Source organism: Callospermophilus lateralis, chromosome 3 (assembly GCF_048772815.1).
Source record: "Callospermophilus lateralis isolate mCalLat2 chromosome 3, mCalLat2.hap1, whole genome shotgun sequence".
NCBI lineage: Eukaryota > Metazoa > Chordata > Mammalia > Rodentia > Sciuridae > Callospermophilus > Callospermophilus lateralis.
In genome coordinates this window covers 90289042-90303862 of record NC_135307.1, presented here as the reverse complement: position 1 = coordinate 90303862, position 14821 = coordinate 90289042, and the positions used below count along the sequence as shown (strand labels likewise).

At 44.5% G+C, this 14821-nt stretch overlaps 1 protein-coding gene across 4 annotated transcripts in view; it reads left to right on the top strand.

Moving 5' to 3' along the window:
- Window positions 1–14821, top strand: part of Frmd5 (FERM domain containing 5) — a 327706-nt gene that overhangs the window by 306816 nt on the left and 6069 nt on the right. For 3 of the 4 annotated variants that reach the window (XM_076848521.1, XM_076848520.1, XM_076848523.1), the window contains exons 8-13: window positions 4789–4877; window positions 7970–8033; window positions 8562–8653; window positions 12259–12333; window positions 12918–12986; window positions 13987–14093. In XM_076848521.1, coding sequence (XP_076704636.1) covers window positions 4789–4877; window positions 7970–8033; window positions 8562–8653; window positions 12259–12333; window positions 12918–12986; window positions 13987–14093 — 496 coding nt within the window. The remainder of the gene's footprint in view (window positions 1–4788; window positions 4878–7969; window positions 8034–8561; window positions 8654–12258; window positions 12334–12917; window positions 12987–13986; window positions 14094–14821) is intronic. The other variant, XM_076848524.1, reaches the window with a different exon arrangement.

The following is a 14821-nucleotide window of genomic DNA, read 5'->3' as shown; positions in this document are numbered from 1 at the left end:
TGCTACCAAGTACTTCCCTTAATATTGCTACAAGGAGAGCTGAAACAAGCTGGTGCACTTGGTATAATAAATACTGATGATTTCTATTAACAGAGAGGCAATTACTGGGCCCGGGGAATCTGGGGCATGCAGCCCTAGGGAGGACAGAAGAAGAGGAATCATTTTGATAATTAAATGAAATCAGAACAACGCTTCAGCTGGGCTCTGCTCTCCTGGAGGGATTAAGAAGCTGCTGTTTGTCCTGTACACACTGGTGGTTTCCTTCTGCTCAGAGTGACCTTGTCTGGTCCTGGGACCAGAAGGAGGAGCCATAAACCCTGTCTAGGACAGCCAGAGCATTCCATTAGCTAGCAGGTGTGCAATAAGACCCAAACTCCAAACTTGTACAAGCCTGTCCCGAGCTTTCTGCCTCAACTTTCAGTTCCCCACTCCTGGCAGAAGCCCCCAGCTGCCCAAGCCCATTGTTGCACATGTTCCCTGCCCCTGATGCCTCTCCAGCCTTAACTACCTTTTTGTTCCATCCAAGCTGGCCCCAAGGTTAGTTGTTTTCCTTGAGTCTCCTGTTGCAGTTAGACTTATCACAGATACCCAGCCTCTGCCTGACCTTTTTATCATATATGTCTCAAAAGTGCCATTTATTGAAACTCTGCATGTACTAGGTCCTTTCATACATTATCTCAATCTTTTTTCTTTTTTTAAACCAGGGATTGAACCCAGGAATGCTTAACTGCTAAGCCACATTCCCAGCCTGTTTTATTTTTATTTTGAAACAAGATCTCACTGAATTGCTGAGGCTGGCTTTGAACTTGCGATTCTCTTGCCTTAGCCTCCGGAGCCACTGGCATTATAACATCTTTACAACATTACTACCAAGAACATGTCCTTATTTTAAGATAAGAACTCTGAGCCTTTGAAGGTACAGATAATAAGGAATAAGAGAGGGATAAGAAGTTCCTTTGAGGGACTAACTAACATGCTTAAAGATACTGGTTAGGATAATACTGAGACTCAAACCCAGAGTTATCTGCTCTCAATGCAGTGCTTTTGCTGTTACTGTTCATGGTCTTCCTTCTGCCAATATGACATTTGTTTAGGCACCAAGCATGAGTCACCATCAATTCTGATAAGACACAGACCTATAAAGATTTCTAGAATCATGGGCTGGGGTTGTAGCTCAGTGGTAGAGGCTCTGGGTTCAGTTCTCAGTACCATGTAAAAATAAATTTTTTTTAAAAAAATGATATTGTGTCTAACTAAAAAAATTTTAAAAAAAAGATTTCTATAATCATTATAAAAAATTTAATGTAATTTTACCAGTTTATATCTGCTCTGTATAGACCAGGAGAAAATTAATTACAGCAGGATCTAGATTAGATAACAAAAATAAAATTGTACTTTTTCTCTGATCTTAAAATAGGATCATTACTTTCATCATCCAGCCCCCTGTCCCTCTCTCTAAATAAGAAACCCTTCCTCCATCTTGACAAGTTGCTCCTGACTTCAGAGGATGTGAGGTGACTTTCCCACCATGAGTGGGCCCCTCTTGGTTGTGCTGTGGACAGGATGATAGATTTCACTTCTGAAATGATGAACTCGACTAAAGCCACTCAGATGGCAAGTTTCCACCAAGAATTCCATTTCTGAGCTGTCATAAAGTGCCACCAAGTCTCTTATAGGGTGCTACCACCTCCTCTTCCTTTCCATTCCTCTTCCTTTCCATTCTAGTTTCTTGGAGCTAAGTTTAAGTATTTTGAAACTGTGATTTTTCATGACTGGCTTATGGTCCCCCAACCATTAGCTCTTTCAGAAATTATTTATTAGTGTCTGGAAGAGCTTGTGGAGTCATCTTTCCTATTGTTTTTCAAGTATAAGAGACTTCATCCAAGACTGACTAAAGAAGGGACAGGGACCCTACAACCAAGAGTGACATGGTCCTGACTCTATCAGGAGACCCTCTTGGTTGGCTGTTGGCAGAAGGCTGCTTTGTATATAACTGCAGGTAGAACCTGTGGGGACTGGGCAGAGGAGGACCAATGTTCCTATTTCCAATATCCATCTGTGCTCTGATTTCCAAAATTCCTTTTCTGGTCATCTTGGTGACCCTTCATGGTGCTGAGTGGATGCAGGTCATGTTGGATGGTGTGTTCTACCCCAACTTGTGAATGATTAATGATGAGTACAACAAATTCATCCCTCTCCAAGAACACCACTGGCCACCTCCTAGCAGTGAGGCATTTGGGCCCTCATCCTAACATCAGAAGGTAGTGTTTCTATAGGTATTATCATCCTCATTTTACAAATGAGGAAAACTGAGGTTTGGAGAAGTTAAGCAAGCCACAGAGCAAATAATAAGCAGAAAAAATATAATAACAATAACCCGAGCTTGGGTCCTACACCAAGACTGAAGCTCTTTCCACAAGAAAGAAAATTTGAAACTCTTTTTTTTTTTTAACCTCACAATAAGGTTTCTACCCTGGAGTGTCTAAGTTTTAGGACTTCCCTGAATCCTGCTTGCACAAGGAGTAGAAAGCCTGGCACCCACCTTCCATCTGAGGCAGGCTGCCTCCCAGGCATTCTCTTCGCAGAGGCCACTGTGCTCTGGTCCATATCTCTGCCAAGTCAGCCAGGATAGCCCTGGTGCCTCCTGGCAGGAACAGTGTCTGTGTGCAGTGCATGGTTCTCAGATATTAATAACCACCACCAAGCACTGATGACAGGAAGGAGGAAATCCAGCCCTGTGGCCATGCAGTGTTTCATTCCAGTTTTGTTTTTTTACTTTTTTTTTTTAGTTGTAAATGGGTACAATACCTAATTTTATTTGTTTATATGTGGTGCTGAGAATAGAACCCAGTGCCTCATACATGCAAGACAAGTGCTCTACCACTGAACCACAATGGCAGCCCCATCATTCCAGTTATTTTTAAAAACGTTTTGCTATGCCCATGAGTTAAACGACACCACGCTTATAGCCAAGTGCCTGGATCTTGACCCAAAGAAAAGGACAATGATAACAACACATTAATCAGAAATGTTTGTGAAATGTATAATTAGTTTATTCTCTGGGCCCAGAGGCTCAAACCTGCATGACTCCAAGAGGCAAACCTGTGTTTTCCTTGAGGCAAGGCTCATCAGACCCTGCAGAGGCCCCTATGTTCATAGGGCTGATCAGGCTGAAAATCTGTGCCAGGGTAGCAAACTCTGCAGGCGAAGGATCAGGAGAGCCAACCCTCAGGCTCATCTGGCCCAGCAGCCACAGCTTCCACTCACAAGCCTCCTGCCAGGTGTATGGACTCCGTAGCATCACCTGAGCTGTGCCAGAAAATTCTTCTGGCATGTTTGGCCAGTTTCATTGCTTAGTTTTCTGGTCATCTCTGTCATCACCACACAGCCTAACAGTAGATTCTTACCTGAACTTTGTCACAAAAGAAGCCCCAAAACCTTTTTTTTGGGGGGTGGGGGTGTCAGAGATTGAACTCAGGAGCACTCAACCACTGAGCCACACCCCAGCCCTATTTTGTATTTTATTTAGAGACAAGGTCTCACTGAGTTGCTTAGCACCTCACTTTTACTGAGGCTGGCTTTGAACTCACAATCCTCCTGCCTCAGCCTCCTGAGCTGCTGGGATTACAGGATTGTGCCACTTCACTCAGTGCTGTAATCTTTCAGATAGCTCCTTCCTCATGGAGCTCATTTTTCCACTTCACGGAACCATGATCAACACCTTCTGCTACATCTTCTTCCCACTTGCTCAGTAGAAACCCAAGCCTGATATTTACAAACTGAGGACCAGTGACCAGGAGAACCTGTCTGTTGGTTCAGGCCTCAGGGCTGGTGGCAACTGTTCTACTCAGCCAATTACTGCTCAGCTAAACTTTCCTGAGGGAGCCCAGTGTCATAGGATCATCATGTTGATGATAACTGCTTCTCTTTAATAACAGCTTTTTGATATATAATTCATATAAGATCTACCCTTTTAAGTGTGTAGTTTAATGTCTTTTAGTTATTCAGACTTAAGCAACCATCACCACTGTCTAATTTTAGAATATTTTCATGACCCCCATAACAAAGAAACCCCATACCCATCAGTCGGCACTGCCCTACTTCTTTCCCCAGCCCCTGGCAACCATTAATCTTCCTTTTGGCTCTATGGGTTTGCCTATTCTGGACATTATATATAAATGGAATCATTCAACACTTGATCACTTCTTTCACTTGGCATGATGTTTGCAAGGTTCACCCATGTTGTAGCATGTATTGGTTTTTCATTCCTTTCTACTATTGAATAATATTCCATGTATGATACTATGCAACTTGGTTATTCACCTATCAATTGGTGGACATTTTCCACTGCAAAATGGATTGGACTGTTACTGCTGGTTGGATGATAATGAATAGTGCTACTGTTAACATCCAGGTACAGTTTCTGCGTGGACACATTTTCATTTCTCTCAGGCACGTACCAAGGAGTAGAATTGTTGGATCTCATGGTAACTCTATGTTTAACAATTGTACACCCTTGCACAATCTCATCACCAATGCCTGGGGGTTCTCTTTGGTAGTTCATAACATTCTAAGGTTGGTACCTCCAGATAAGGGCAACAGGCTCAGTAAGCTGGTGAGTGGCAAAGCTGGGACTCTAACCATAGTCTAGTGATTCCAGATGCCCTGCTTCTTGCCTCTGCAACCTTCTGTGAGGTAGTAACCTTTCCTCCCTATGAAGAACTGTGTTTCTCATTCTTTCACCTCTATGCCTGCGTCACCCCAATGAGAAGTCTTTCTATGTTGCAGGATGTGTCAGGAAATGCTGCATTTCTGGCCTTCACTCCTTTTGGGTTTGTTGTTCTTCAAGGAAACAAGAGGGTCCACTTCATTAAATGGTGAGTATCTTCATTTCCAAAACAGGCTCATTATATCTCACTAACTGGGGAGGGGCTGTGGTTCCCATGTCCTTTGTCTGTGATTGGGCAATTATGGTTCGGAGCCCTCTCCAAAGCCTTGTGTTGAGAATGGTAACTGATGAAGGTAGTGGTCTCTTCCTAGGGATCCTATTCTTCCACAAGGTTGTCCCTGAGAGCCAACAGCCTCTCCAAGAGAGGAAAACTAAGAAGATTTAATTTCTGGGGAGGCCTGGGGCTGGAGCCAATATTAGGGAAGCAAAATTCCCAAGAGAATTGAGTCCTTGGTGCCATCACCTGCTAAGGACCATTGCCAACCCTATTAAGGCTGCTTGAGAGCATCTCCATAGATGGCCCAACTCCCCACAGACCATGACCCCTAGGGCAGATAAGTCATCCTGATACTCTGCACAACCCCCTCTCAGACCAACCTCCTTGTGGACAACTGGTCTGCAAGAGCTCAGATGCTGCTTGCTCTCACTCCTATTCCCCTTTAGGCCTTAAGTGTCTTCCGCCTCCAGGAGTTATGTCCACACTGTCTTCCTTCCCCCACTCTCCACTCCCACTTCTAGCAGGCAAGAACCTCTGCCACAGCTGCGGCTTCTTAGAACTGCATTTCCTCCTGCCAGTTTTTGTTTTGTTTGGGCACTATTCTTTATGGCTGGGAAGACTCCAATTTGTTGATTGCCATTTGAATTATACTTGAGCCCCTTTGGATGGCTGGCCCCTGCAAACATTATCAGCCTCCCTAGGACATTTTGCATATTCTACTAAGTCCCTGTGATTTCTGTGCCTGCTTAGGTCTCAGCCTGCCATGTCTAAGCTGGCCAGTTCCTCCAATGGACTTGGATAAATGGCTTCCCTGGTCCAGCAGAACTCAGTAGCAAAGCCTCTCCCTGTCTTCATCCCTTTACCTTCTCCAGAAGAGCATATGAAGAGTCTGAGTACAGAGCTGGTTTCCAATCAGCTTTCTTCTGGGGTGCTGTAGGTGTCTGCCCTCCTCTGCCCTCTTTAGAACACCAGTCATTTTTTAACCCAGATTATCCTTGTGAATAACAGCAACAGGATGATCTACAACAGTGCTAGAGAAACTGCTACTCAGACATGCAGACATGCCTGCTGCCTGGAGTTACCCAACATACAGCTTCCTTAGCTTCCTCAAGTGGTCCTCATTGTGCTCTCTGGGTGTTGATGGGAGGATGTGAAATCTGTCCAACAAAATACTTTTCAGGAAAAAGACAATGAGCAGGATCACATTTCTCCTAGTGTATATCATTTGCTGCCTGGATATATCTGGGATATTCAATGTTCCTTAGACAGTGACATTCTGACCAGGGTAGCTGTCTTATGAGGACCCTGTTAGAGGACACAATTAGCTAGGAACAAGTAAGAAGCACTCTCACAGATACTTAAAGTCTCCAATTATCCCTTGCCCTCCAAAAGCCACACTGCTTCTCGATCTTTTTCTTCCTTTCATGTACCACTTCTTCAGGGAGTCTCTTCACCGTGTCTCAACTTTATTTTTTTCTTTTTTAAATATTTTTTTAGTTGTAGATGGACACAATACCTTTATTTTATTTATTTTTATGCAGTGCGGGGAATCAAACCCGGTGCCCCCATATGCTAGGCAAACGCTCTACCACTGAGCCACAGCCCCAGCCCCTCAACTTTATAATACAGATGTAAACCTAACCTCACCCTCAAAAGAAAACCCTTAACTTTCTATCTTGCTTGATAGAGCCTAAATGATCTGTGTACTTGCCTGTATATTAACCACGGGATACATAATGTAGTGTATGTGAGTATGTGAGATTGATGATTGACCGACTAAAAGGGAGAATGAAAGGGAATCAAACATGGAGGGAATGCTACATGACTGGTCCTAACTCAGAACTGCTGGTCAGAAGTTGTAGAGTATCATCCTGACCCAACCATGATTTCCAGGACCATAAAGAATAAGTGATTTATCTGTCCCGTGAAGTATGTCCAACTATAAATTGGGTACATAGTGCTTACTACCCTTCTTCTACTTACTAGGATATTGAGGAGACCTAGAAATTACCAAGAGGAAGAAGCAAAGTTGAAGCAGATCTACACAATCAGACCTCCTTAGGGGTCTCAAATGGGCAGAAAAATAGGCACTCCAGAGAGGGGTAGAGGGCCTGTGGCTCCTGAGGGTAGTTGTGCTGGGCAGATAGAAGTGAAGTGAGCAGCAACTGATGCCAAGACCTAGTTCTCTGGCTCTCAGGGACATCCACCTAAGGCCCCAGTAATTTTTTCACTTTGTAAATGTAACCAAGGCTGAAAGCAGTGTGTGGAGATGAGGTCTAGGCCGTGCCATGTACAGTAACCATGTCACTTCTTCTGATTTGTGTCTGTCCTGCGGGTGACGTACCCCAGTATCCTGTTTGCCTCTTTTACTGCAGCCATTCACTGGGCTGGTGGCTTCAAGGATTTTTCTACAATAACCCCTAAGCCCCTTTCCTGGTCAGTACGCTGCATGACTGTTCCATGTAATCTGTTCTCTCTCTTTGGTATGTTGCCCCGCCCCCTCCCTGAGATTGTTTGACATTTGTCTGCATTAAACTGCATTTTCCATCCAGTGGCACAGTCACCTGAAAGACTCAACTCCCTCAGAACCTGGTTGCATTGTATTTCATTATTTGCTGTATCTTGAACTTTGGCCTCATCAGCTACCTGTGGCATCTTACATTTGACAGTCCCATCCAGATAATGCACCTGTGTTATGAACCAAATCCTGAAATGACCCGGACACTCTTCCTAGACTCACTTTCCATGCAAATGTTTCCCTTTTACAGCCACTGTTGATGAGCCCGAAATCCTCCTATCACCCTATTACTATAGTGTGATTGACCAGAAAACTGTGGATTGAACTGTTCCAACAACTGTTCTCTAAGGCCACTGCGCTGCTGTCTTGTTTCAGTTCTAATTTTGGCTAAAATTGTGTCTGTGCCTGGAGCCCCTTCCAGTTGGGTTGGGCTGTGCATCTACAAGACTTAGCTGTGAACCAGCAGCCCACATCAAGGTGACAGGTGCTCTTTTTGTGCTTCTAGGAATGAGGTGACCAAGCTGAAATTTGAAGGAAAGACTTTCTATTTATATGTAAGTCAGAAAGAGGTGAGTGCTGGCTTCCTTCTCTTCAGGGAGGGCTGGGGCACTGCGATGGCTCCTGAAGTCTAGAGCCAAGTCTATGGGGTCCAAGTAGAGCTAAGCCACTCACATGCTCAGCCAACATCAAGTCAAGACCTGGAGGTGAGGTATGAAGGGTAGGAAGCTTCTGGAGCACATACTTTCTCAGGTATGCTGATGACACCCAGAGTTTTCACCCAAGAGATCCCTTCCTCCAGGAAATGTAGTCAAAGTGAGATTCTTTTTCCATATACGGAAATTCCAGATGCAAATGCCACTTCTCACCAATGGCTCTCCTGGATCAACTTGTGACAGCTGAGACTTATACTGATTGGACTTGCCAGGTGTTAGGTGATGCACTGAACTTGAGCTCTGCCCCAGTGGGTTCTCTGGATCTTCTCTTCCAGCTAGCCAGCTGCTGGGGGCTTCCAGCAGCACAAGGGTTAGTTTCCCGGCTACTTCACCCTTCATTTCTTCATCCATACTCAGTCATTTCTATGTGAAATTTTTTTGCAGGAAAAGAAAATTATTCTCACTTACTTTGCTCCAACTCCAGAAGCTTGCAAGCACCTCTGGAAATGTGGGATTGAGAACCAAGCCTTCTACAAGTGAGTAGACATATGATGGGGACCATCTTTATCAGAGGCAAAGTCACAAAGGTTGCTTTTTAAGAAAAGATGGGCACGTGAACCTTGAGAAACCTTGAGACAGGAGACTTGGAGACATGAGATGACAAGGCTGGCTTCCTAGTGAAACTCAGACCCCTTTCTAGGTCTTCCCCCCACCCCATGTACACAGCCAAAGACAGGGAATGTTTCTGCTAAGTAGCCCAAGGGTCTGCCTTGAGGTGTATGTCCTTGGACAGCCCCCAGGATGGAGTAATGACCTTTTGGGGTAGACAAAGGGTGTTTAATTTGAATCATGCTGCCCTTGTTGAATCATTCAGAGCCCTGGAAGGCCTGGAGCACAACAGTTTGATAAAAGATCAGGTACAACCCAAAGCATACCAGAGCCCCACTCTTTGGAGAAATTCTGAGGTCTGTCTCTTGGTGGGTTGCCCACTGCTGAGCTGGGATCATGCCAGCCCCTCCTGTTGTGTTACTACCAAAGGTGTAGCCAACAACAGACCAAGTACCCAGGAGCCTAGGTTGGGGTCGCTGGAGGGGCAAAGGTTTAATCACTATTGGGAAGCCAGGTTTAGGCCAAAGGTGAATTGTGCTTACTAAATAATGTTGTAAAGTCTGAGTTATTTGTGTTCACATTTCTTTGATAAAGAAAGTGGCAGGAACTGGGCATGTCAGCACACAGCTGAGAGGCTAAGCAGGAGGATCACAAGTTCAAGGCCAGCATGAGCAACTTAGTGAGACTCTGTCTCAAAACTTTAAAATTTTATTTATTTTTTTTTTTTTAGTTTTAGATGGACACAATACCTTTATTTTGTTTGTTTATTTGTTTTTATGTGGTGCTGAGAATCAAACCCAGTGCCTCACATGTACGCTAGGTGAGCGCTCTGCTGCTGAGCCACAACCCCAGTCCCTCAAAATTAAAAAATTTTAAAAAGTGCTAGAGAATATATCTTAGTGGTAGTGTACTCCTGGGTTCAGTTCCCAGTACTGAAAAAAAAGTAGCGAGCTGGTGATGTAGCTCACTAGTAGAATGCTTACCTGGTATGTATAAGGCCCTGTGTTCAATTCCAAGCAACCATAATTAAAAAAAAAAAAAATTTAAGAAGATTTTTTTAATTTTTATAAGAAGATTATAAAAGCATTAGGGAGCCACAGGCAGTGGTTTATGCCTGTGATCCTAGCTACATGAGAAGATTGCAAGTTTAAAGCCAGGTTGGCCAACTTAGTGAAACCCTATCTCAAAATAAAAAAATAAAATAAAATGGTCTGGGGATGTAGCTCAGTGAGTTCAATCTCCTGTGCCAGAAAGAAAGAGAGAAATAAAGAAAGAAATTTGTGCTTTAATAAGATGTGAGAAATAAAGAGAGAAATAAAGAAATTTGTGCTTTAATAAGATGTGTCTTGATTAGGACAAGGCAAGACAGTTGGTATATTCTACCTGGAGTCAGCCTTGCTCTCATCAAATGTCCCTAAAGGATCCTGGAGAGACCGGACTTGCCGGGGGCTGACTGAGCACCATCCCCCTCCCCAGTGGGCAGACTGTTACCTGCTGCTGTTTTGGGGCCACAGCTCCAGAGGCTGCTTGTTTCTTGGGCAGGCTTTCTGAACTGCTAAATAATACTGTGCATTTGATATCAGCACCAGGATGAACTGGATAGGCAGTCTGAATTCTAACCTGAGGGGATGTCTTTCATCTCATGAAGAGGACACTCAGGAGAGACTTTAGCATGGCCAAATTCTTCTCCTGCTCAGTCCCTGCTTTCCATGGAAAGCTAAGGAAACATTTTTTCTTTTGCCACCACCTTCCCTTTGCCTTTGACAGAGCTCAGCTTTGGTCAGTTACATGAACCTGGAGAGAAGCAACTCGAGATGCAAACTTTTGTTTGTGGGACTGAGAAGCAACACAGGAAGGATGGGGTTCCCTGAGTCTCCCCAACAAAGAGAGGAAAGCCAGAGATGGCTCTGCACTGAGCTTTCATTGCCCTGGGGATGATACATTTGGAAGCATTCTCTTTCTCTCTGCTAAATGGTCTAACACAAACAGAAGGAATCTCTTTGTCTCTTGTTTTCTCCAGCACCTGTTCTTAAAGCTTTGTTTTCCACCGCCCATAACAGAAGTTTGCTTCTAAACCTGTAACCAAATTCAGTTTCTGAGTTTTCCCACTGCACCCACATAGAAACTGAGGTCATTTTTCAGTTTTCCATTGCCTCCTTAATGTCCTAATTGTTAAAAGCTTCCAGCCTGGATCAGATCCCAGTTACATCAAATCTTTGGTAGCAACCAATCATTTCAGCCCATTTTCTGCATCTCTGACACACAGGTCCCCATCCTGCCTATGGTCTAGTGCCTTGAAGATAGCTGGGGCAGACTCAAGAACATGTTGAGGCAGGAGGGCAAGTAGGCTGAATCCTCACAGAGCCCTGAGATGGCGGGTGGGGGTGGTGTCTTCCAGGAACTGTTCATGGATTGTGGAGACAGTGCCTTAAATACTCAATGCCCATCATGGCAGAGACGTCAGAGCCAAATGGACTCTCAGCTGGATTAGTACTATAGGCACCCTGGAAGGTTTTACGGCAATCAGGTCTTGGAGACCCCCCTGGGCAGTTCTGTCCAGGCCTCCATTTCTAAGGGTGAGAGAACTAATGGGATCAGCAAAGCCACCAGGAGGATGTTTTCCAGTGCCCATGACCTTCCCAGATCTCCACATTAGCTCTCTGTAGTTTCAAAAGTGATGTCAAATAGGTAATCTGGGGAAAACAGGATGGCTCCAAATTCAAATAAATGATGGAATTTTTATTGAAATTATGCTGGTTTTCTCACTGCAGGACGTCTCTGAATTTTTATTATGAGAATGCATGTTAGGACTTCCCAGCAGGAAAATGGAACAGAATGGGCAGCCCCTACCCTCTTTTCCACCCACAATTACCCAGAGAAGGACACAAAGCATCAAATACTAGAGCTAGAAAGGACTTCTGAGGTCAAGTAGTCCCAATTCCATCATTTCATAGAGAAGAAGACTGAGGCTGGGTGTGGTGGTGCAAGTAATTCAAGCAGAAAGCTGAGGCAGGAGGATTATAAGTTCAAAGATTGTCTGGGAAATTTAGCAAGACCCTGTCTCAAAAATGAAATTTAAGAAGGGTTGGATATGTAGCTCAGTAGAAGGGTGCTTTCCTAACATGATTCAATCCCCAGTACTGCAAAATATAAACAAATAAAAAGACTGGTCTAAGGTCACACTGCCAATAAAGGCATGGCTGAGATTAGAAGGATGGCATTCTTCTTTTCACCAGACCATTATCCCTAATATTTGTTTCCTCGGTTCCCTTGGTCAATTCTATAAACCTTCTCAGGGGCCTTCACTCTCCTGACATTAAAATAGGCTTCCATGTGACTGCCAGACTCTGAGACAAAAGGGCACCTGGCTGTGAGCACAGCCTCCAGTCCTGAGACAAGCGTGGGCTACCCAGGGCTTTTTCTTGAATCAAGTTTCCTCACATGGCCTTTGGAAGGAGCTGGGAATGTGCAGCCTTGACCTGTGTGAGGCAGGTTTAGGCCATTGGTCACACTGAACTTTGCCTTGCTACAGGCTGGAGAAATCAAGCCAAGTCCGCACAGTGTCCAGCAGCAATTTATTCTTTAAAGGGAGCCGGTTCCGATACAGGTAAATAGTGACAGTAAGTAACCATTATGAATCTATTTTCAGACCCTTCTCTGGCAGACAGTCACTCAGTGGGCCTTATCCTTGAGAAAAAAGAAAGTGAGGAACTCTCAGAACAGCCTGAGGTTTCCATCCAATTCTCCTGTCTTCTAACCCTTTTACTATTTCTTTCCTTCCCTGCAGCTGTTTGTCTGTAGGGTTTAAAATATGTCTCTTCTTCCCTTACAACAGCAGCCCAATAAGAACTGAAACAGTGATTCCTAATGTCTCACTGTCTATACAGAGTTTTTTTTTTTTTAAGTTTTGGTAATGTTACTGGAAATGATGGGCAATGAAAAATCATTCCTCAATGATAATGGAAGACCTCAGAGAGTCCAGAGATGGAGAAAACTCTCTTAAGATAGGATGTCATGACACTTTAGAACTCTACCCCAGCAAGCAAGCCTTTCTCAGTGACCAAAGGATTGGGGAAAGGGTAGGCCAAAGAGGCCATTTTCTTATTCAGCCAAAGTACATGAGATCTTAGAGTAACAGTCCTAGAACACAATCTCACTTCTTTCTGTTTGTTTTTATACTACTACTTACAGTGGCCGAGTTGCAAAGGAAGTAATGGAATCGAGTGCCAAGATCAAACGAGAGCCACCGGAAATACATAGGTAGGTTGCCAGGAGCTCCCCCCAAACCATTCCAACTCAGATCCCAGAATCTCAAAAGACCTAGTAGTTTGAGTTCAGTGAAGCTCCTGGTCACAATGGCCACCAAAAGAGTCAGGAGAGTAGGGCAGAAGGGTGAAGAAATTTGTCCTAGCTGGAGGAATGAGAAGTCTTTAACCCATGATAAAAAACAAGACCAGGCCAGGCTACTTGCGAATAATATGCAGACCTAGGTGCTACCTCCCTGTGATTCTCTTCTCTTCTCCCAAATCTTGATATTGATCACAGATCAAGGAGGATATGACAAAGCAGCAATATTTCATTGGTTCTGGAATCCATCCATTACAGGAAGCCAGAGATAGCCTCACAGCCCTGCCACTCTGGGTCTAAAATAGTTTCAGGATACATGCCTCATGTATATCCATAATTCATGCATTTCCAGTAGCCTATCTCCTAGAAATGGGTAAGACCCAGAAAGAATGTGATTAGCATAGAACACTAGGATCTGGGGCCAGCCTTTGCCTCTGGGAATGGGAAAACTGCTGCCTGCCCCTCTACATACAGCCCCCATGCAGCAGCCTCTGGGGGAAGTCAGGGGAGGCTACCAGTATTGATCTTCAGGTACATTCTCAGGAGTACTGCTCATCCTGGGGCTCTATTCCCTGACAGTCCAGTCCAGGACCACTCCTGCCCCATTAAAGAAAGGTTTAGGTGAGTCTGGGGTATAAGGAGGTGGTAGAGTTTGAAGCAGAGTCTCTTATTGGGATCCAAGGGCCAAGAGCAAAGAGAAGGTACTAAAGATTTTTTTTTTTTTTTAAAGGATCCAGGGGCTCAGGATGTGGCTCAGTGCTTACCTGCCATGTGTGAGGCCCTGGGTTTGATTCCCAGCATTACATAAAAAAATAAAAAGAACCCAACCTAATATAGGCAAGCATTCTAGTAGTTCACACCTACATCTGTCTGTTCACTGAGTGAAAAGGTTTCTCTTTTCCTTTTACCTCAGAGCAGGGATGGTTCCCAGCCGAAGCTGTCCTTCTATAACCCATGGCCCACGGCTGAGCAGTGTCCCCAGGACCCGCAGAAGAGCTGTTCACATCTCCATCATGGAAGGTGAGCCTGAGCTCCTGGAGATGATATTGAGTCCCTCCATGTTGTGACTTGGCCAAGTTCAGGGCCCTTGAAAAAGAAGCTAATTTGCATTTGAGACAACAGTAGGTTTCATGGAAGAAAAAGCCCAGCAGCAGGTTATAAGTTGTTACCCAGAGGATGGGAACACCAGCTGGATACAGGATAAGGGGGCGTCTTACCAGGCCTGTGTACTATGATCCAGGATGGGGTGTAGATCTGAGTGGATGGGGTTAACCCTTTGGGAGATTTGTATATGGAGTTTGCCAGGTGCCATGCAGCTCTGAGAATGGCTTTGTCAAGAGGCCTTCCCTTCATTTCCTAGATCTGACCAGTCTCCACAGCTTGTATGATTAGGATGAATGGGACAGTTAACCAAGAAATAAAAACTTGGTTCTTCCAATAGCTGTCACCACCTTATCTTTCAGTTATAGAAATCTGTGCTATTGCCTCGTGAACTTACTGCTGTCTCAGGAAGTCAGTATGCTCTACCTCTCTCCTCCCTCCCTTTGGGGGAGGTGGCGAGAGAAATTCTGTGAATCTGCTGAACTAGGCAACCTGGTATCTGAGGCCAACCTCTGTTCTGTTCTCTAGGTAGTCAGTTCAGTTAGGAGATGTCCTCAGAATATTGCCTCTAGCTGTTACCATGGACTTGGCTCATTATTCATAGGCTGGATGTAAAATTTGACTGTCATTCTCAAAGATGATGTTTT